The sequence below is a fragment of the Zalophus californianus genome, chromosome 11, assembly GCF_009762305.2.
Source record: "Zalophus californianus isolate mZalCal1 chromosome 11, mZalCal1.pri.v2, whole genome shotgun sequence".
In the NCBI taxonomy this organism is placed as follows: domain Eukaryota; kingdom Metazoa; phylum Chordata; class Mammalia; order Carnivora; family Otariidae; genus Zalophus; species Zalophus californianus.
Genome location: NC_045605.1, coordinates 32933170 through 32957550, shown reverse-complemented (window position 1 = coordinate 32957550; position 24381 = coordinate 32933170). Strand labels below are relative to the sequence as shown.

At 36.7% G+C, this 24381-nt stretch overlaps 1 protein-coding gene across 1 annotated transcript in view; it reads left to right on the top strand.

Annotated features, from left to right (window-relative positions):
- Positions 1-24381, top strand: part of CNTN5 (contactin 5) — a 1400310-nt gene that overhangs the window by 934435 nt on the left and 441494 nt on the right. Inside the window, exon 9 of the mRNA XM_027581317.2 lies at positions 1380-1475. Coding sequence (XP_027437118.1) covers positions 1380-1475 — 96 coding nt within the window. The remainder of the gene's footprint in view (positions 1-1379; positions 1476-24381) is intronic.

Below are 24381 nucleotides of genomic sequence, written 5' to 3'. Positions count from 1 at the left end.
GCATCGGGCTCCCTGCTCCTTGGGAGCCTGCTTCTCCCTCTGCTTCTCTCTCTCTCTCTCTCTATCCCTCTGTCTCTCATGAATGAATAAATAAAATCTTAAAAAAAATCATAAAAAAAAGAAGATTTGATTGTATATTCAGTAAGTCAGTAAATTGTTGCATATATCTCAAAAAAAGTATAAGATTCCTTTTAGGATATTAGAGTTAGTGATTTATCTCCATATAATTTCAGTATATTTTCTTGACTGCTTACTCTCATCATTTGACAGATTAACAAACATTAAATTTGAGAGTCTACATTGTATTACTGTGAGTAATAAGAAGTTTCAAAAAAACCCTCCTTTACAGTTGGTGAATAATGGAGGGAAAGGCAGAACATTTTCAAGAAGTATTTTTCACCAGGGGAACATGATTTTACAGACTGAGAATTCTGGGACATTGTTTATTTTTAGAAATATTGAAATCCTACCATTCCCAGGAAACTATTCTAAAAATCATATCTTTGATCAACTTAGCCCAAGAAGGGGGAAAAGGCCATATATACTGAACTATGAATAGATTAATAAACAGTAATAGAAATACAAATAATATACTTCATTTTTTAGGTAACTTTATTTTTAGGAAAGTATTTTCAAATTGTGCAAATGCAACATAATTTAAGAGAAGGGAGTTGAACCCCAATCAATGTTGTAATTCTTCATACATATAGTTGAGTATTTTGATAACTATGATAGTTCTAGAGTAATGAAAATGGATGGGTATAATTAATTTGTACAAGCCATTCCAGGCTTCTATAAAATGGAAATAACATGACTTTTTCACTCACATTTATAGAAAAAGAATACTTTATATCCTCATTATATTCTGCTAGAGCACACAAGTCTCTCTAATTTAGAAAATTCATGCTTGGTTTTACACACCATTCCTAGCATGACACAATGAGGCACCAAGTTGGACACAAGACACCCCTAACCACTTCTATTTCTCTTCTCACTATGCATGATTTGGTTTTATTAGTATTAGAAAAATCAATATGTAAAAATTGTATATAGAAATAAAAGGACTATTTAATGTGTTATAAATGCATTGTCTATTTTCTTCCTATACTGGAAACTTGTATGCACTATAAATAGAAATAGTGTGTAGTGCATATAATCTGAAAATTGTGGTATTTAAAATTGTATGGTATAGATTTATTTTTAAAGCCCTGATATCACTGCCTAACAAACAAAAATAAACTTTGTGTAATGAGAGAAAGTTTCAAGTATAAAAGTAGAAAGGTACAAGGTACCTATAAAAGTATAGGTACAAGTTATAAAAGTAGAAATTATTTAAGCCTTTTTTTGCCTTGCATCTAAATGCTGTGTTATATTGACAGATCTGGGAAATTTTAGTGGCCGGACAAGAAGTGCAGTCTCGGTGAGGGAAGGCCAGGGGGTTGTTCTGATGTGCTCTCCTCCGCCTCATTCTCCAGGTACAGTAGGATCCCATTCTACATTGCTGCTGATCTCTTTTACTATATGCTCATTCTTTTAGACAGGGTATTGACTAAGAAACATTCCAGGTGAAATGTGCATGGTTTTTTTTGAAATGTACCAGAGTACCAGCTTAGTAATTAAAGATCATATACTCTAACTACCACTGGACAGAAGACTGCACTCCTATGATAAGATTGTTTTATTGCCATTCTAACTGTTGATTGTTGTGGTTATGTCTCTGCCTGCCACCAGTGAGGAAAACATTGCCCGAAGCACAAGGAATGTGATAAGCTGAGAGAGTAAAAACTTTTCAAAATTATTTGGCGTGTCAGAGTTAACTGAATAACAACATGCATTTTGTTTCAGAGATAAGCTTGAAACTGGGTTGTTTATGGTGTTGTTTGTCACAATGGAAAAAAACTGCTAAGAAATATTTTTTTGAGTTTCAAACAAAACTATAATTACTATAATTTACATATTACTTTTTGGCCACTTGAGCTCTTATTTGTAAAAGTCATGGTAATAGGTTAGTACTTCATGGGGTTTGGAGGAACAGAATAGTAAACTGTGCTCAGATTAATTATATTCCCTTTGCCGACCCAGCTAATTATACTTTTTTTTTTAGTTCTATAATTTGAGATGAGTACCTCTTTGTATCTCAGTTAGTTTTCCTATAATACAATTTAAGAGCAGCCAGTATCAATTAGAGAGAGAGAATCAAATGTCTGTCTGAGAAATAGCAAAGACCTTAGCATTAACAGGAAACTGAATTCAGTCCTGGCATCTCAATCAATTTTTCTTCTTTGTTTAGTGTGAAAATCATACTTGTTTCTAGGTTGTAATTATCGGTGTAGTAATGGGGCCCAACTTTGTTCTACCATGGATGATTCTTATCATAAATTACAATAGGACCTCAATCAATTTTCTTAAAATTTCTCATCTTTATCTGACCCCCTTGCTAATTTTTTTAATTGAGGAAAAAGAAAATTATGTTTCAATAAGAAAATATTTTCAAAAAAACATTTTGCTTTGAAACTCAGATAATAATTACTATCAGGAACCAATTTTTGAGTTTTCCCCCACCTAATTCTTATTAGTCAATTCAGTCTACTCCTTCTGTGAGTAGCTTGGGGACTTTTACAGTAAACATACTTAGTCTTACCTCCTTGTGATTCTAGGCTTAGATTCTTTCAAGGAAACATGTGTTGTAACTTTTTTTCTATGGATAAGACAAAAAATTTTAGTAGGTTTAAGAGAATCCTATAGCATTAATATATGCTATGTCTAATGTTGGGTTAGTAGACTTAGTTTAAGGAGCAATATTAGATGAATAATTGTTGAAGATGAAAGAGAAGAAGGAAGAGGAGGAGAACAAAGGAATCTGCTCTTTATAGAGCAGATGAAAGTGTTCACCATCAGACTTACAGGAGTTAACATGAAAGCAAGATTTTTTGAAACATAACCTATATTGCAAGGCTGTTAGAACATGTGCAGAAAAGGGAAATGTGAGAGAATGATACAGGAAGCAAAACTGCAAGATTACACAAAGACAAATTATCCAATTGCCAAAGAAAACTACAGAGATTTCTAATGGGGAAAAGTAGTAATAATGAATTGCATACATGATAAGCAAGAGATAAGAATATGTATTAATAATTGGTGAAATAAAGATGTGATATCTGACTGACATCAATAAGAGTAATGCCAGATGGTAGCTATTGTGTATATGTTGTAAGAATATATACACCTGGGACACCTGGCTGGCTCACTTGGTGGAACATGTGACTCTTAATCTTAGGATCTTGAATTTGAGCCCCACGCTGGGTGTAGAGATTACTTAATAAATAAAAATATATATACATTAGACTGATTGTATACCTTAATATGGTGGGAGAGGTTGTATTCTACTAGGTACTCATTTTGGGGTTTCATGTCAAATGATCCATTCAAACATCAGTGTTAGCACCACAGAATTTTAGGGGATATGTGCATAGCCCAAAATAACAGGAGTAACTCAGCATCCAGACCAATGTCTTAACACTTACCAGATGAGTAGTTTTCTCCTGATCAGTCAAATCCTATCTTTAAGGTTCTTTGTTGAACATCCCTTTTATATTCTTGCTTCAGCTGAAATTTGCATATACCCTGCAGATATGGCTTCCATACAGCCCTTTAAAGTCATGGCTATTTATTCTCCCAATTTGTATGTACCATTCAGAGTAAGATTGGAACAAATATCCTCCTTTCCCCTCATCACCCATTGCATTCTCCCTTCCTCCTTACAAACCCTCAGTTTTAAATTTCAAGCCCTTAGACTGTACACTTTCTTGCTGCGGTCATTTACACTCTCCCAGTTCATTATCTTAATTTCCTGAGATTTTACCACCTGGGTCACTGTCAGTTTCTTCAATACTGCTCCAGGCTTAATATTTGGTAATTTCAGCAGAGGTCTTACAACACCCTGTCCTCTACATTCCTCTTATTTCTCCGTTGTGATGCTCTTATTTTACAACCATCCATGGCCACTTGATCTGTTATTACAAACAGCTACAATCTCTCAATTACCACACTTCTTATTAGCATCTACTACCTTCTGCTTATTCCTTCCAATACCCTGATTCTAGGAATCCTTTAACGTCATTGAAATCTACAAATCATTGATCCTAGTTCCTTCTCACTCTTGCATAAAACTTCAATTTTCTCATCCCTCTTATGCTTCATCACACTGACTCAACAGTTGGCAAAACCTTAATCTTAACGTAGATCCAACTTTCAGCCTACTGCCTGCCCAAACCTACTCAATTTAATATGACTGTAAAAGAAAAGAACCAGAGAGACTTATGCAGACTGATCTGAGTTTAAAAGCCAAGCTATGAATTTGTTTTAAAGATTTTATTTATTTATTTGCTAGAAAGAGAGAGCATAGGTGAGAGAGAGTGAGCGAGAGCACAAGCAGGGAGAGCTGCAGGCAGAGGGAGAAGCAGGCTCCCTGCTGAGCAGGGAGCCCGATGCAGGACTCAATTCCAGGACCCTGGGATCATGACCTGAGCTGAGCTGAACGCAGCCGCTTCACTGACTGAGCCACCCAGGCGTCCCCCAAACTAAAATAATTTTAGTTCTCTTACTGTAATTCTGTCAAATCTGGTATGTCTCCCATCCTTCAGTTTTTCTGCCATCCCCATTCTCAGCTGATAACCATGCATCTAACTTCACTGGGGAAAGGAAGGCAATTAGGAAATAACTTCTACAGCCTTCACCACCAAATGAAACATGCATTAGCATCTGTACTGATAGATTCTAAATCCCCCCCTTTTTTAAAGAGAGAGAGAGAGAGAGAGTACATGTGGGAGAGTGGGGGAGAGTCAGAGGGAAAGAGAGAGACTCTTAAGCAGGTTCCACACCTGACTGGGTGTGGTGGGTGCTCCATCTCACAACCCTGAGATCATGACCTGACCTGAAATTAAGAATTGAATGCTTAACCCACTGAGCCACCCAAACACCCCTTTCCTTTTTTAGTATAGATGCATTGTTGTGCTTTTATGGCCAATCCCTTAACTTGTGCACTGTAGATCATCCTTTTTCTGTCTACTTTAAGAAATTGCTTCAGTAAAGATGATCTGCATCTTCACCAGAGATTGTTTAGTCTCTTCTTGATCATTCCCAAAAGCATGCAACTACACTGTCTCTTCCTTCACCTAAAAACAAAGCAAAGCAAAGCTCTCTTGACTCATGTCATCTTTCACCTACTACCTCACTTTTCTGTTCCTTTTCATCACAAAACTCTTCAAAATCTTTGTCTCTCATACTTTATCTAATTCCACTCCTTTGATTCTGTCTCTCTCTCTCTTTCTCTCTCTGTCTCTCTGTCCCTTTTTCTCTTCCTCTGTCTCTCTCTTTCTAAAAAGTAGATTTAGGGGCATCTGGGTGGCTCAGTTGTTACGCTTCTGCCTTTGGCTCAGGTCGTGATCCCAGGGTCCTGGGATTGAGCCCCACATCAAGCTCTCTGTTCAGCGGGGAGTCTGCTTCTCCTTCTCCCCCTCCCCCCGCTTGTGTTCCCTCTCTTGCTGTGTCTCTCTGTCAAATAAATAAATAAAATCTTTAAAAAAATAAAAATAAAAATAAATAAATAAATAGATATATTAAAGTACAATTTATATCCCAGGAAACTCACCCATTTTAAGTATAGTTCACTGAGTTTTAGTAAATTTATACAGTTGTGCTACCATTACCAAAATCTAGTGTTACAGCACTTCCATCATTTCACAAAGGTATTCCCACCCAATTTCCCCACTGATCTACTTTTTTAGAAAGCTCATTTTAACTGAATCGAATCATGTAATGTTCAGTCTGTGTATATATATATGTGGTAAGAGAGAGAGTGGGTGTGTGTTTGGTTTCTTTTATTTAGTTTAATGTTTCTAAGTTTCATTCATATTGTGGCATGTATCAGTAGTTTGTTTGTATATATTGCTGAATGGTATCCCATTGTATAGATACACCACTTTCTGTTTATCCATTACTCAGTTGATGGAAATTTGGATTATTTTCAGTCTTCAAATTGTTGGTCACTTCATCCTCCATAAAATACTTTCTTGCTTAGCTTTTAAATACTGACACCTCTGAAACATATATCTCCAACCAGGAATCTGGCTTGTATATCCATTTGCCTATTTGACATTTCTAATCAGAATGGCTAATAGGCATGTCAAGCCTAACCATGTCTAAAATGGCACTTCTGGTTATATCTTCCCCAAACCTGCTCCACCTGCAGTATTTTCCAACTCAGTCAAAGGCAATTCAATCTCTTACTATCCATCAGGCCTTAGAGTCATTTTTAACTTCTCACTTTCTAAGACACCACATATAAACCATCACCAATTTTATTGGCCCTACTCAAAACTTTATCTAAAATCTGACCATTTCTCTCACCCTCTACTGTAGCTTTCTTGAATGAACCATCATCATCTCCTACCTGGATTGTTCATGATAGTGTCTTAACTAATCTCCCTTGTTTTTGATTTTATTTTTTTTCAATCTATTCTTATCATAATAGCCAGAGTCATTCTTTAAAATGAAGTTGTGTCATATCACTGCCCCTCTGCACAATACACTCCAAAAATTCCTCATCTACTAAGGACTGAATTGAGTTACGCCAAAATTCGTATGTCGTGTGATGGTATTCTGAGATGGGGCCTTTGGGATGTAATTAAGTTTAGATAAGGTCATGAGGATATGGCCCTCAAAATAGTATTAGTATTAGTATCCTTATGAGCAGAGATACTAGAGCACTTGCTCTTTCTCTCCCTCATGTAAGATTATAGTACAAAGGCAGTGTGTGCATCAGAAAGAGAGCTCTCACCAGAAACCAACTATGCTGGCACCCTGAACTCAGATTTCTAGCCTCCAGTACTGTGGGAAAATAAATTTCTGTTGTTCAAGCCATCCAGTCTATGATATTTTGTTATGACACTCTAAGCAAACTATTATACTGTCTCATTCAGAATCAAAGCCAAAATTCTCACAGTAGCTTGAAGAACCCTCACCATGTAGTAAGAGATCTTTTCACTACTTACTTTTCTTTCTCATAATGAGGTTGCAAATGAACATAATTATAAAATACATAAATAAAATGTGATTCTCATCATTAATAGAGAAGAATAAAACATGATATTTTGTATTGTTGGCAAAGGAACAAACTGAAAGCTAAAGTATTTGAATTATTGATTGAAAGCATAATCATACTAAGAAATAGTGATTTCATTCTAGTGCCTTGCTTGGTCAATTAAAAGGAGAACTCTGAAAATGTCTCAGGAAAGTCAAGTAAAAAAATATTGCTGAAGAGGCAAGTTTAAGTATAGAAAGAATAAGCCAGGGCTTAATCAATGAAAGAGGCCTAGGGTTTGAGTACCTGCTCTGATACCTATTATGATCTGAACAACTGCCTTCTTTTTGGTGGAATAAGTTCATATATTGTGAGATGAGTATATAACTTGATATATAAAATCTCAGACCCAAATTTCTGTCTCATCCAAATAGTCATGTAGACCATCATAGCATACCTATTAACTGATACTTAATTCTAGTTTGTTCCTCACTCTTTTTTTACTTTCTTATTTCAAATCATAATTATCTTATTATTTTATTTCATCAGAATTTTATTTATTTATTTATTTCAGGTTTTTATTTAAATTCCAGTTAGTTAATATATAGTGTAATATCAGTTTCAGGAGTAGAATTTAGTGATTCATCACTTATATGAAACACCCAGTGCTCACCACAACAAATGCCCTCCATAATCCCCATCACCCATTTAGCCCATCCCCCATGCACCTCCCCTCCAGCAACCCTCAGCTCGTTCTCTATAGTTAAGAGTCTATTTCATGGTTTGCCTCTCTTTTTTCCCATGTTCATCGATTTCATTTTTAAATTCCACATATGAGTGAGATAATATGGCATTTGTCCTTCTCTGACTGAATTGTTTTACATTCTAGCTCCAACCATGTTATTGCAAATGGCAAGGGTTCATTCTTTTTTATGGTGGAGTAGTATCCTATTGTATTCCATTCCAATATATACAATTATTTTTCTTTAATTTTATTTAAAATCAATTAATTAACATATTAACAATTTTACTTAAATCATTAATTAACATAATCAATTAACATTAGTTTCAGAGGTAGAGTTTAGTGATTCATCTGTTGCATATAACACCCAGTCGTCATTACACCACGTGCCCTCCTTAATGCCCATCACCCAATTATCTCTTCCCCTCACCCACCTCCCCTCCAGCAACCCTCAGTTTGTTTCCTATAGTTAAGAGTCTCTTATAATTTGTCTCCTTATCTGATTTTGTCTTATTTTATTTTCCCCTCACTACCCCATGTTAATGTTTTATTTCTTGAATTTCACACATGAGAGAAATCATATGATAATTGTCTCTCTGAAAGACTTATTTCACTTAGCGTAATACCCCCCAGTTCCATCCATGTCATTGTAAATGGTAAAACTTCATTTTTTTGATACCTGAGTAATATTCCATTTTATATATATATATATATATATATATATATATACACACATTATATATACACAATACAAATATATATATATATATATTTGTATTTATAAACTCATGGCTTCTTTATCCATTCCTCTGCTGATGGACATCTGGGCTCTTTCCATAGTTTGGCTATTGTGGACATTGCTGCTATAAACTTTGGGGTGCATATGCTCCTTTGAATCACTGTGTTTGTATCCTTTGGTTAGATACCTAGGAGTGCTAGGTACTTGCTGGATCAAGGGTCAAGGGTAGGTCTATTTTTATCTTTTTGAGGAAACTCCATATTGTTTTCCAGAGTGGCTGTACCAGTTTGCATTCCCACCAACAATGTAAGAGGGTTCCCCTTTCTCCACATTCTCACCAACATTTGTTGTTTCCTGACTTGTGAATTTTAGCCCTTCTGACTGGTGTGAGGTGGTATCTCATTGTGGTTTTGATTTGCATTTCCCTGATGCCGAGTTATACTGAGCATTCTTTCATGTGTCTGTCAGCCATTTGTATGTCTTCTTAGGAAAAATACCTCTTTTATGTCTTCTGTCCATTTTATAACAAGATTGTTTGTTTTTTGGGTGTTGAGTTTTATAAGTTCTTTACGCATTTTAGGTACTAACCCTTTATCAGATATGTCATTTGGAAATATCTTCTCCCATTTCAAAGGTTGCCTTTTAGTTCTGTTGATTGTTTCCTTCACTGTGCAGAAGTTTTAATCTTGAAGTCCCAATAGTATGTTTTTTGCTTTTGTTTCCCTGCCTCAAGAGACATATCTAGTAAGATGATGCTAAGCCTAATGTCAAAGAGGTTACTACCTTTGTTCCCCCTAGAATTTTAATGGTTTCCTGTCTCACATTTAGGTCTTTAATCCATTTTGAATTTATTTTTGTATATAGTATAAAAACATGGTTTAATTTCATTCTTTTGCATGTTGCTGTCCAGTTTTCCCAACACCATTTGTAGAAGAGACTGTCTTTTAACCATTGGATATTCTTTCCTGATTTGTTGAAGATTAATTGACCATATAGGTTTAGGTCCATTTCTGGGTTTTCTGTTCTGTTCTATTTATGTATGCGTCTGTTTTTGTGCCAGTACCATACTGTCTTGATCATTACAGTTTTATAATATAACTTGAAGTCTGGAATTGTGATGCCTCCAGCTTTGCTCTTCTTTTTCAAGGTTGCTTTGGGTATTGGGTCTTTTGTGCTTCCACATAAATTTTAGGATTACTTGTTCTAGCTCTGTGGGAAATGCTGTTGGTATTTTGATAGGGATTGTGTTAAATGTGTAGATTGCTTTGGGTAGTATAGACATTTTAACAACGTTTGTTCTTCCAATCTAGGAACATGGGATGTTTTCCATTTCTTTTTGTCCTCAATTTCTTTAGTTTTCAGAGTACAGATCTTTTACTTCTTTGGTTAGGTTTATCCTTGGGTATCTTATGGTTTTTTTGGTACAGTTGTAAGTGTATTGATTCCTTGATTTCTCTTTATGCAGCTTCCTTATTGGTGTATAGAAATGCAACAGATTTCTGTACATCGAGTTTGTATTCTGTGACTTTACTGAATTTATGTATTAGTTCTATCAGTTTTTTGATGGACTCTTTGGGGTTTTCTACATAAAGTGTCATGTCATCTGTGAATAATGAAAGTTTGACTTCTTCCTTGCCAATTTGGATGCATTTTATTTCCTTTTGTTGTCTGATTGCTGAGGCTAGCACTTCCAGTACCATGTTAAATAACAATGGTGGAGTGGACATCCCTATCTTGTTCTTAACTTAAAGGAAAAGCTCTCAGTTTTCCCCCCTTGAAGGTTATTTTAGCTGTGAGTTTTCATATATGGCCTTTATGATGTTGAAGTATGTTTCCTCTATCCTGACTTTGTTGAGGGTTTTTACCAAGATGGATGCTGTACTTTGTCAAATGCTTTTTTTTTGCATTTACTGAGAGGTCATACGGTATTTATGCTTTCTTTAATTAAAGTGGTGTATCACATTGATTGATTTGCAAATATTGAACCACCTTGCAACCCAGGAATAAATCCCATTTCATCCTGGTGAATGATTCTTTTAATGTATAGTTGGACTCGATTTGCTAGTATTTTATTGAGAATTTTTGCATCCATGTTCATTAGGGACATTAGCCTGTAATTTTCTTTTTTAGTGGGGTCTTTGTCTGGTTTTGAAATCCAGGTAATGCTGGCCTAGTAGAATGAGTTTGGAAGTTTTCCTTCCATTTTTATTTTTTGGAACAGTTTGAGAAGAATAGGTATTAAGTCTTCTTTAAATGTTTGGTAGAATTCCCCTATGAAGCTATCTGGCCCTGGAGTTTTGTTTATTGGGAGATTTTTGTATTACTGATTCAATTTCTTTGCTGGCTACCAATCTGTTAAAGTTCTTTCTTTCTTACTGTTTCAGTTTTGCTATTTTATATGTTTCTGGAAAATATCCATTTCTTCCAGGTTGTCCAACTTGGTGGCATATAATGTTTCATAATATTCTCTTTTAATTGTTTGTATTTCTGTGGGGTTGGTTGTGATCTCTCCTCTTTCATTTGTGATTTTATTTGGATTCTTTCTCTCTTTTTTTTTTTGATAATTCTGGCTAGTGGGTTATCAATTTTATTAATTCTTTCAAAGAACCAGCTCCTGTTTTCATTGATCTATTCTGTTTTTTTGTTTGTCTGTTTCTATATCATTTATTTCTGCTCTAATCTTATTTCCCTTCCTCTGCTGGTTTTAGGCTTCATTTGTTGTTGTTGTTGTTGTTTTCTTGTTCCTTTAGGTGTAAGGTTAGGTTCCATATTTGAGAGTTTTCTTGCTTCTTGAAGTAGGCCTGTATTACTACATACTCCCCTCTTATGACCACCTTTGCTGCATCCCAACAGTTTTGGACCAATGTGTTTTCAATCTCTTGTGTGTGTGTGTGTATGTGTAATTCTTTCTTTAAATTCCTGTTTGACCCATTCATTCTTTAGTAGGATGTTCTTTAACCTCCAGGTATATGTGGTTTTACCAAATTTTTTCTTGTGGTTGACTTCAAGTTTCATAGTGTTGTGGTCAGAAAAGATGCATGATATGATTTCAATCTTTTTGTACTTGTTGAGGGCTGAATATAAACACTGTATGTGATCTATTCTGGAGAATGTTACATGTGCACTTGAAAAGAATGTGTATCCTAATGCCTTAAGATGCAGTGTTCTGAATATATCTGTGAAGTCCATCTGATCCAGTGTATCATTCAAAGTCATTCTTTCCTTGTTGATTTTCTGCTTAGATGATCTGTCCATTGCTCTAAGTGGGGTGTTAAAGTCCCTCACTATTATTGTATTATTATAAATTAGTTCCTTTATGCTTATTATTAGTTGTTTTATATATTTGAGTGCTCTCATGTTTGGGGCATAAATATTTATAATTATTAGATCTTTTTGTATAGACCCCTTTATTATGATATAGTGCCCTTCTTCATCTCTTATTACAGTCTAGTTTAAAATCTAGTTCCTAGGGGCACCTGAGTTGCTCAGTTGGTTGGATATCTGCCTTTGACTCAGGTTATGATCTCAGGGTCCTGGAACTGAGCCCCAGCTCAGGCTCCTTGCCCTGCTTCTCCTTCTCCCTCTGCCATCACCACTCCCCTCCCCTGTTGGTGCTCTCTGGCTCTCTCTACCTCTCTGTAAAATAAATAAATAAAATCTTTAAAGGGAATAAATAAATAAAATCTAGTTTCTGTAATATAATTATGGCAATTCTGGCTTTCCATTCGCATGATAAAAATTTCTCTATGTCCTCACTTTCAGTATGTAGGTGTCTCTAGGTCTAAAATGAGGTGGGTTCACTGAGTTTTAAAACTCCAGACTTTAGGGACCTGACATGGTGGGGACCCATGCTGGTCCTCTGGGGGAGGTTCTTGCCATGTTGGGACAGATGAAGGTTTGTCCCAGAAGGGCAGTCACACTAAGGCACAAAGGGGTAGATTTTGGAGTACCACACAGCAAAGAGCCAGTGTCCATGTTAGCTACCCTCAGTAGGTGTCTCTGCACCTTTATTGAGGGGCAGGAAATGGTACTGGTGGCTGCCAGCTCTTTTGTCCCTGAATAGACAATGCTACCTCTCCCCAATGCACTCCAAGAAGGGGGAAACATTTCTCGCAGTGCATCCCAGGGGTTCCCCAGATCATGCCATCAGCTACTGAGATATCTGCCCTCCATCTCCACAGGAGCACTGTAGCACCCACCCGCTCCACACTGGCCACACCTCAGACCTCTAAAACTCTAGTGTTTGAGCCCTGCTGGTTGTAAAATCTCACAAAAATCAACCCTTTTTGTTTCCCAGTCAATGTCTTTTTTTAAAATTTTTTAATGTTATGTTAATCACCATACATTACATCATTAGTTTTTGATGTAGTGTTCCATGGTACATTGTTTGTGCATAACACCCAGTGCTCTACGCAGAATGTGCCCTCTTTAATATCCATCACCAGGCTAACACATCCCCCCACACCCCTCCCCTCTAGAACCCTCAGTTGGTTTTTCAGAGTCCATCGTCTCTCATGGTCCGTCTTCCCTCCAATTTACCCCCCTTCATTCTTCCCGTCCTGCTATCTTTTACTTTTTTATTTGTTAACATATATTGCATTGTTTCAGAGGTACACATCTGTGATTCAACAGTCTTGCACAATTCACAGTGCTCACTATAGCACATACCCTCCGAATGTCTATCACCCAGCCACCCCATCCCTCCCACCCCCCACCACTCCAGCAACCCTCAATTTGTTTCCTGAGATTAAGAATTCCTCATATCAGTGAGGTCATATGATACATGTCTTTCTCTGATTGACTTATTTCACTAAGCATAACAACCTCCAAGTCCATCCACATCGTTGCAAATGGCAAGATCTCATTCCTTTTGAAGGCTGCATAATATTCCACTGTGTATATATATCACATCTTCTTTATCCATCCATCTGTCGATGGACATCTTGGCTCTTTCCATAGTTTGGCTATTGTGGACATTGCTGCTATAAACATCGGGGTGCATGTACACATTCGGATCCCTACATTTGTATCTTTGTGGTAAATACCCAGTAGTGCAATTGCAAGATACTATGGTAGCTCTATTTTCAACATTTTGAGGAACCTCCATACTGATTTCCAGAGTGGTTGCACCAGCTTGCATTCCCACCAACAGTGTACGAGGGTTCCCCTTTCTCCGCATCCGCACCAAAATCTGTCATTTCCTGACTTGTTATTTTAGCCATTCTGACAGGTGTGAGGTGGTATCTCATTGAGGTTTTCATTTGGATTTCCCTGATGCCGAGCGATGTTGAGTATATTTTCATGTGTCTGTTGGCCATTTGGATGTCTTCTTTGGAAAAATGTCTGTTCATGTCTTCTCATTTCTTGATTGGATTATTTGTTCTTTGGGTGTTGAGTTTGATAAATTCTTTACAGATTGTGGATACTAGCCCTTTATCTGTCATTTGCAAATATCTTCTCCCATTCTGTTAGTTGTCTTTTGGTTTTGTTGACTGTTTCTTTTGCTATGCAAAAGCTTTTTATCTTGATGAGGTCCCAAGAGTTCATTTTTGCCCTTGCTTCCCTTTCCTTTGACGATGTTTCTAGGAAGAAGTTGCTGTGGCTGAGGTCAAAGAGGATGCTGCCTGTGTTATCCTCTAGGATTTTGATGAACTGCTGTCTCACATTTAGGTCTTTCAACCATTTGGAGTCTATTTTTTTTTTTTAAAGATTTTATTTATTTATTTGAGAGAGAGAGAGAATGAGATAGAGAGCATGAGAGGCAAGAGGTTCAGAGGGAGAAGCAGACTCCCTGCTCAGCAGGGAGCCCGATGTGGGACTCGATCCCGGGACTCCAGGATCATGACCTGAGCCGAAGGCAGTCGATTAACCAACTGAGCCACCCAGGCGCCCCCTGGAGTCTATTTTTGTGTGTGGTGTATGGAAATGGTCCAGTTTCATTCTTCTGCGTGTGGCTGTCCAATTTCCCAACACCATTTGTTGAAGAGACTATCTTTTTTCCACTGGACATACTTCCCTGTTTTGTCAAAGATAAGTTGACCATAGAGTTGAGGGTCCATTTCTGGGCTCTCGATTCTGTTCCATTGATCTATGTGTCTGTTTTTGTGCCAGTACCATACTGTCTTGATGATGATACCTTTGTAAGAGAGTTTGAAGTCCAGAATTGTGATGCCGCCAGCTTTGCTTTTCTTTTTCAACATTCCTTTGGCTATTCGGGGTCTTTTCTGGTTCCATACAAATTTTAGGATTATTTGTTCCATTTCTTCGAAAAAAATGGATGGTATTTTGATGGGGATTGCATTGAATGTGTAGATTGCTCTAGGAAGCATTGATATCTTCACAATATTTGTTCTTCCAGTCTTGAGCATGGCACGTTTTTCCATTTTTTGTGTCCTCCTCAATTAGTTTCATGAGTATTTTATAGTTTCCTGAGTACAGATCCTTTTCATCTTTGACCATTTATTCCTAGGCATCTTATGGTTTTGGGTGCAATTGTAAATGGGACCACCTCCTTAATTTGTCTCTCTTCTGTCTTGTTGTTGGTGTATAAGAATGCCACTGATTTCTGTGCATTAATTTTATATCCTGCCACTTGACTGAATTCCTGTATGAGTTCTAGCAGTTCTGGGGTGGAGTCTTTTCGGTTTCCACATAAAGTATCATATCATCTGCAAACAGTGAGAGTTTGAATTCCTCTCTTTCATTTTGGATGCCTTTGATTTCTTTTTGTAGTCTGATTGCTGTGGTTAGGACTTCTAACACTAGGCCAAATACCAGTGGTGATAGTAGACATCCCTGCCACGTTCCTGACCTTAGGGGGAAAGCTCTCAGGTTTTCCCCATTGAGAATGATATTCGCTGTAGGTTTTTCATAGATGGTTTTTATGATATTGAGGTATGTCCCCTCTATCCCTATATTGATCAAGAAAGGATGCTGTACTTTGTCAAATTATTTTTCTGCATCTATTGAGAGGATTATATGATTCTTGTTCTTTCTTTTGTTAATGTATTGTATCATGTTGATTGATTTGCGGATGTTGAACCAACCTTGCTGCCCAGGGATAAATCCCACTTGGTCATGGTGAATAATCCTTTTAATGTAGTGTTGAATCCTATTGGCTAGTATTTTGGTGAGAATTTTTGCATCCATGTTCATCAAGGGTATTGGTCTGTAATTCTCCTTTTTGATGGGGTCTTTGTCTTGTTTGGGGATCAAGGTAATTGTGGCCTCATAAAATGAGTTTGGAAGTTTTCTTCCATTTTTATTTTACAACAGTTTCAGGAGAATAGGTATTAATTCTTTAAATGTTTGGTAGAATTCCCTTGAGAAGCCAACTGGCCCTGGACTTTTGTTTCTTGGGGGATTTTTGATGACTGCTTCAGTTTCCTTAGTGCTTATAGGTCAGTTCAGGTTTTCTATTTCTTCCTCGTTCAATTTTGGTAGTTGATACATTTCTAGGAATGCATCCATTTCTTCCAGGTTATCTAATTTACTGGTATATAGTTACTCATATGTTCTTATAATTGTTTGTATGTCTTTGGTGTTGGTTGTGATCTCTCCTCTTTCATTCATGATTTTGTTGATTTGGGTCATTTCTCTTTTCTTTTTGATAAGTTTGGCCAGGGGGTTATCAATCTCGTTAATTCTTTCAAAGAACAATCTCCTAGTTTCGTTAATCTGTTCTACTCTTTTGGTTTCTATTTCATTAATTTCTGCTCTGATCTTTATTATTTCTCTTCTCCTGCTGGGTTTAGGCTTTATTTGCTGTTCTTTCTCCAGCTCTTTAAGTGTAGGGTTAGGTTGTGTATTTGAGACCTTTCTTGTTTCTTGAGAAAGGCGTGTATTGCTATATACTTTCCTCTTTTGAACAGTTGTGTTTTCATTTTCATTGGTTTCCATGAATTTTTTTAATCCTTCTTTAATTTCCTGGTTGACCCATTCATTCTTCAGTAGGATGCTCTTTAGCCTCCATGTCTTGAGTTCTTTCTGACTTTCCTCTTGTGATTGAGTTCTAGTTTCAAAGCATTTTGGTCTGAAAATATGCAGGGAATAATCCCAATCGTTTGGTACCAGTTGAGACCTGATTTGTGACCTAGGATGTGATCAATTCTGGAGAATGTTCCATGGGCACTAGAGAAGAGTGTATTCTGTTGCTTTGGGATGGAATGCTCTGAATATGTCTGTGAAGTCCATTTGGTCCAGTGTGTCATTTAAAATCTTTATTTCCTGTTGATCTTTGCTTAGATGATCTGTCCATTTCAGTCAGGGGGGTTTTAAAGTCCCCCACTATTATTGTATTGTTGTCAATGTGTTTCTTTGCTATTGTTATTAACTGTCTTATATAATTGGCTGCTCTCATGTTAGTGGCATAGATATTTATGATTGTTAGATCTTCTTGTTGGATAGACCCTTTGAGTAGGATATAGTGTCCTTCCTCATCTCTTATTACAGTCTTTGTTTTAAAATCTAATTTGTCTGATATAAGGATTGCCACCCCAGCTTTCTTTTGGTGTCCATTAGCATGGTCAATGGTTTTCCACCCCCTCAATTTCAATCTGGGGGTGTCTTTGTTTCTTAAATGAGTTCTTGCAGACAGCAGATCGATGGGTCTTGTTTTTTAATCCAATCTGATAGCCTGGGTCTTTTGATTAGGGCATTTAGCCCATTTACATTCAGGGTAACTATTGAAAGATCTCAATTTCATGCCATTGTATTGCCTGTAAGGTGACTGTTACTATATATTATCTGTGCTCCTTTCTGGTCTATGCCTCTTTTAGGCTCTCTCTTTGCTTAGAGGACCCCTTTCAATGTTTCTTGTAGGGCTGGTTTCATGTTGCATATTCCTTTAGTTTTTGTTTGTCCTGGAAGCTTTTTATCTCTCCTTCTATTTTCAATGACAGCCTAGATGGATATAGTATTCTTGGCTGCATATTTTTCTCCTTTAGTGCTCTGAAGATATCATGCAGTACTTTCTGGCTCGCCAGGTCTCTGTGAATAGGTTGTTGCCAATTTAATGTTTCTACCATTATAGGTTACATATCTCTTCTCCTGAGCTGCTTTCAAGATTTTCTTTTTGTCTTTTAGACTCGTAAGTTTTACTATTAGATGTCGGGGTGTTGACCTATTTTTATTGATTTTGAGAGGGTTTCTCTGTGCCTCTTAGATTTTGATGCCTGTTTCCTTCCCCACATTAGGGAAGTTCTCTGCTACAATTTGCTCCAAAATACCTTCTAACTCTCTCTCTCTTTCTTCTTCTTCTGGCATCCCAATTATTCTAATGTTGTTTTTGTCTTATGGTATCACTTATCTCTCGAATTCTGCCCTCGTGATCCAGTAGTTGTTTATCTCTCTTTTTCTCAGCTTCTTTATTCTCCATCATTTGATCTTCTATATCGCTGATTCTCTCTTCTGCCTCATTTATCCTAGCAGTTAGTGCCCCCATTTTTTATTGCACCTCATTAGTAGCTTTTTTGATTTTGATTTGGTTAGATTTTTCTTCTTTTATTTCTCCAGAAAGGGTTTCTCTAATAACTTCCATGCTTTTTTAAGCCCAGCTAGTATCTTTAAAATCATGATTCTGAACTCTATGTCCGACATCGTACTAATGTCCGTATTGAGTAAGTCCCTTGCAGACAGTACTACCTCTTTTTTTTTTTTTTGAGGTGATTTTTGTCGTCTTTTCATTTTGTCCAGAGGAGAATAGATGAAAGAGAGAACAAAATGCTAGAAGGTTAACAACGTCCCCAGCAAATATACACTAAACAAATCAGAAAGGACCTGCAACCCGGGGAAAAGAAAGGGAAAGAGAGATAAAAGAAAGAGAAAAAAAGGAAAATGATAAAGATAAAAACAAACAAAAACAGACCAAAACAAACAAACAAACAAAAAACATAATATGATCAGATCTGATCAGGCTGGTGCATAGATCAGTGCCACACACTAGATTTTGGGTGTATTTTGGTCTGTTAGAAGAAAGTGCTTCCTAAAATTTTATAGAAATAAAGACTTAAATATGTACAAAATAAGGTTTTATATGATGAAGGGATGGAATATGACTGTAAAGATGATATTATAAAAATTTTTTAAAAAGGAATTGATAAGAAGGTGCTTGAAAAAAGAAAGAAGAGGATAAAAAAGAAAGAAAGAAAGAAAGAAAAAAAAGGGGAGAGAATGTGATTAGCCAGAGACTAGAACAAACCAAACACTAAAGATTTAGGGTATATTTTGATATGTTAGAAGAAACTGTATCTCAAAATTTTAAAGTGAGAACAACTTAAATGTATATATGTCAAAAATAAGGGTAACTACTATGAAGGGAAAGAATATGACTCTAAAAGTGAAAAATAATTTTTTTTTTTAAAAAGGGATTGATGTTGGTTGAAAAAGGGAAAAAGAAAAATTCAAAAAAAAAAGACAGTTAAAAAAATTAACTTTGAAAGACTAATGAATCATGATAAAAAAGCCATGAATTTTATATGCAGTATTCCCCTAGCACTGGAGTTCTCCCATTCTCATTGATTGGTAAATTTGGTCTTGGCTGGCTGTTCTTGCTATTCTTCTGGGGGCGGGGCCTGTTGCTGTGGTTCCCAAATGTCTTTGCCGGAGGCAGAATTGCCCCATCCTTTTTGGCCCGGACTAAGCAATCTGCTCGGGTTTGCTCTCAGGACCTTTGTTCCCTGCAAGTTCTCCATACAGCGTTGGAGGATGAGAGTGAAAATGGCAGCTTCCCAATCTCCGCCCAGGAGGAGCCAAGAACTCGGGGCCCCACTCCTCAGTGCGCCACCAGAGAAAAGCAGTTAATCACTGCCATCTCCCTGGTCTCCGGCCGCACTCCATGATCACCCAGCCTGTGACTGAGCATTTCTATCTCTGGCACCCGACCCCGTGTGGAGTCTCCAAACCCAGCAGATCCCTGCGGTGTGCTCCTGCGCTGCTCTTCCCGGGGGAGGAAGGGGAGTCCTCCCGGATCTGCCAATTTTGGGGTCCTGCTGGAGGAGCAGTGGCCCAACTGTCACCGATCACAGTTTATGGCAACACCGAGCTGAGAGCCCACGCCTTGGCTCCGTCTCTGCAGCCGGCTTCCCCGCTCTGATACCCAGGAGCTCTGCCACATTCAGGCACCCCCGGTCTTTCTGTGACCCCCACGGTCCTGAGACCACACTGTCCCATGAGGGTTCCACCCCCAGCTTAGCCACTGGAGCGACGTCCCTCAGCGGAGGTGACTTCTAAATTTCCGATTTTGTGCTCCACTGCTCTATTACTTGCCAGAAGTGGCCAATGGAGGCCCCCTCCCCCACCGTCTATCCTCCCGAATATCGCCTTGGATTCACTTCTCCACACGTCCTACCTTCCAGAAAGTGGTCGCTTTTCTGTTCAGAGAGTTGTTGCTATTCTTTTCTTCGATCTCCTGTTGAGTTCTATGGTGTTCAGAATGTTTTGATCCCTATCCAGCTGAATTCCTGAAACCAGACGAAATCCAGGTCTCCTACTCCTCTGCCATCTTGCTCCCCAGTCAATGTCTTTAGGGAAATGTTTTCCTTGTGTGATAACCCCATACTCCTCTCTTTTTCTTACTCTTCTCACTGTGACAAGTGCACCCTCCCCTCTGTAGCACCCACAATCCTTTTCTTCCCCAAATCATGTCTCCACACCTCTTACCTTGCATGATGTGGCCTCTAGTTGTGCATTTTGTTCTGTTAATCCTCAGGTCGAGTTTTGGGTATTCAAGATGGCTTGATAGTTACTCATCTGTGTTTGAGGGATGAGGCAAGTCCAGGGTCTTCCTACACCTCTGCCTTCTATCTCCCAACAATTTTATCAGAATTTTATTACTTGAAATAAGTGTGAGAAGTAAAAGTTTACTAAATTTTTTTCTACCCTAGTAGATTATATGTCCCTTAAGGGTACAAAATTTAGCACACCTAACAGTAGGTATTTATTAAACTCATGTAAAATAACTGAATAAATGTGCTGATTCTATTAAATTTTGCAGAGTTTTAGGCAGTTCCTATCAGCCTCCTGATATTAGTTTATCACATATTTATTACAGATATTTGGGTCACCTAATATCACATTCAAATCAAATATTAGTTTTTCAAAGAATAGCAGCTTCCGTAATTCAGTAGTACTACATAAAATTATGAACAGTTATATATCACAGAAGATTAAATACTATTCAGAAATAACCCAAAGATCCATTTTCTCATTACCCTAAATGGATGTACAATGCACATTTTTTGTGTGAATAGAAGTTAAAGGTAGGATTGACTTTTTTGCAAAATAGCCCTATTTAATTTCCAAGAGAAAAATATTAACTCCTGTTGATAATATCTGTGAATGAAAACATCTTGATTGGATACTGAAGTAGTTATTCATCTATGAGAAAATTTTTTTTTTGGTTGCCAAAAAAAAAAAAGAAAAAAACCTCTGATAGTTTAGTAATTTTGAAATTCAGGATTATATTGTAAAATAAAGGTCTATCAAAATGAAATAAGCCTCATAAAAACTATAACCAAATATAGACTTATTTTATGTTTAGAGGTTATCACCATAGATAGTTTTAAATAAAGAAAGCAGTAATTAGTACTTTAAATATGTTTTGTTCATATTATGTGCATTAAGTTATCTTAGAAACTTACACTGAGGTGGAACTTAAACTTCTTGTATGAAGTATTAGGCTACAGTAAAAAATATATAGGAGTCTACCATTCTACAATATAACAATTATATTTTCACATTTACTATAATATGTAATCCTTGCCAAGCATCTGAGTTGATTATTGTCATTCCTGTTGTACTGATGAGGAATCTAGGTTTCAGAATGATTAAGTGAAATACTTAAGCTCTTATACTTAGTAAATGATGGAACCAGGATTTCAATCTTTGATACATTTCATACCATATAAAGTATGTTTTGGTTAAAGCTATACTAAAACCTTCATAGCATGAATACAAACGAAACTTTTTTAACAGTGGAATTATCAACTTCTCAAAAATAATGCTTATTGTATTATTTCAAAATTGTAGTAATTTTTTTCATTCAACTAATGTTTACTGAGTGTCTACTATCTTTTAACTAATGAGTTTAGCCTATTTGTATTTGTTTCTATCATCTTATTTTGTACTAGTTACCCTGCTTTTTCAATGATTTATTTGCCTTATTTTCACTTTCATTGTCTTTTTTTTAAAGGGGGAGAGGTTAATTGTATTTTTCCCTTCTATGCATTTCAAAATAACATATTTTATTTCTGTTGTTTTAGCAATTATACATTGTCTTAATATCCCTACTTAAGATCATTTTGATTACTTTAAATATGTTGGCTCTTGGTGATTAATTGATCCATTTATTCATTAGTCAAACGGAATTTGAAGAAAAAAATGAACTCAAGCTTGTGGCTTTATAACTATTTCCTATCAACTAGAAAATAAGGTTGGTTTGATAGAATAAGATTAGTTGAGTTCTGGATACATTAAGTGTTAGTTACTTAGAAGTATAACAGAAATGGTATATGAATCCAAAGTCTAGGAAAGGGATTTAAGCAGGAGACTATAATTTTAATAATAATCAGCATAGTCATCTCAGGACTAATCAAAATATTGTTTGGGTTCTCTCAGGGACTATTTACAATGTGAACTCTTTCTGTGGGAAAAAAAAAAGAAAACAACTTGTTTTGTTTTTATGATACCATCCAGTTTAAATAACTGCCAATTACTGGCAGAATTCATGCATTTGTGTGTTATAGTTTAAACAGATCTCAGATCTACAGTAAAATTTCTAACATCTGAAGTTTACATTTTTTAGTTCAAACTATTTGTAAGGATTAAGTTAACTGCTTAGATGCAAAAAAATCATTGACTATTTAAGGATTATATTGCTGCAGTTCTCAAACATACAAGATCTAGAAGCTTCAAAGTTTAATGCATCTTCTAGATGCCCAGGAACACCAGGGACTCTATGGTTGTGAAAGAGAGGAATTTATCCTCAAGAAAAGTTAACCAGAATCATTATTTGGCATTGCTATTATTTGCAGAAAATTCTACTAGGTCCTGAGATAAGGTATAAAAGGAGCATAAAAGTTGCAAGCCTTGTCCCAATGGTCTTTACATTCAAAAGGAGAAACACCACAGTACATAAAGCCACTTAAAGCCAGAGATAAAGCATAAAATATAAGAAATAAATTTCAAAAAATTGTTATCATTTTTCATATTCTACTGACTAGACCTCTAGCTTATTCTCAATTCTACTAGCCTAGTATCACTTTGCCTTGGCGATTTTGTTAAGTTATGTGGGATTGAGTCCCAGGCAAAACAAATCCCCAATCATTGATATATCTGACTTTCTCAAAATTCAAAACTGTGGACACAGATTCAGTTCTCTCAAACATGCTCTCCATGCCAATCAGTCCCTCTACAATTACTCCTTCGATCACATGTCACTCATGGGGAATACTGAACTGGGTCTCGAAGTAAAGGAGAATAAAACCATAACAATTGATTATATAGGAAGCACCAAGGAAAGTGTATTAAGGCATTATGCAAAGATTCATAGACTAAAATTATTTCATTTCTGCATACTACATGTTTTGAACCATCATAGAATATAGTTGAATTTGGAAAGTAAATAAGCTATAGAAAAGCCTATGTCTGAGCATGCAGCAAACACAGGAGCATAATGTACTTGGTTGTCCCTTTAACATTTTCTAATTTTAAGCTGTATGTAACATAATTTATTCAATTTGGAAAAATGCTCAAACAGCAATAGACACTGAAGGACTAAGGGCCCTGGTCCTGTCCCAGATGCTAAACCTTAGGAACCCCTCAATTCCCGTAGGCCTGAAGTATTGGTTAGAATAGAGCCAAGGAAGCCTTCAGTGTCCTGTCTAAGCTGTTAACATATCAGCTGAGACATTTTTCTATTGAAGAAAAAAAGAAAGGATTTTTGTTTCCCCTAGATTATACTTTTACCTCACCTTAATTTAAAACAGGTAGACAGGGGCGCCTGGGTGGCTCAGTTGGTTAAGCGACTGCCTTCGGCTCAGGTCATGATCCTGGAGTCCCGGGATCGAGTCCCGCATTGGGCTCCCTGCTCAGCGGGGAGTCTGCTTCTCCCTCTGACCTTCCCCCCTCTCGTGTGCTCTCTCTCTCTCTCTCATTCTCTCTCTCAAATAAATAAATAAAATCTTTAAAAAAAAATTAAAAAAAAAAAAAACAGGTAGACAGGTTCACCAGCTTCAAATCCATTGTGGAATCAGATGTTGTATAAATACATTTAGAGAATAAAAATATATGCCCCCATAAACAGTGTGATGTAGGAATACTAGATAATCTCTGCTTCCAAATATTATACTAACCATAATATTTCACCTGGGGTTTGGACTTAGCCAGGGATTCCCATCCTAGTTCTGATACCTTACTATTTGCTTTGTTTGTTAAATGAAATCTTACCTTTTTTTATTATAGATTTTATTTATTTATTTATTTATTTTAGAAAGAGAGCAAACAGGGGAGGGACAGGGGGCAAAGGGGGAGGGAGAGAGAATCTCAAGCAGACTGTGCACTGAGCATGGAGCCCAATGCAGGGCTTGATCTCACCACCCTGAGATTACTACCTGAGCCAACACCAAAGAGTCAGATGCTTAGCCAAGTGAGCCAAATGAAGCCTTATCTTACCTGTAAAGAAGGAATAATAAAACTACCTCACAGGATTGTGAGAGAATTAAGAGGTAGTTTATGTAAAGCAATTAGCCCAATGCTTGGAGGATAGTGAGCCTTAAATTCAATTTGTCTTGAAGATCTGTCTTAAAGAATACTCTTTAAAAT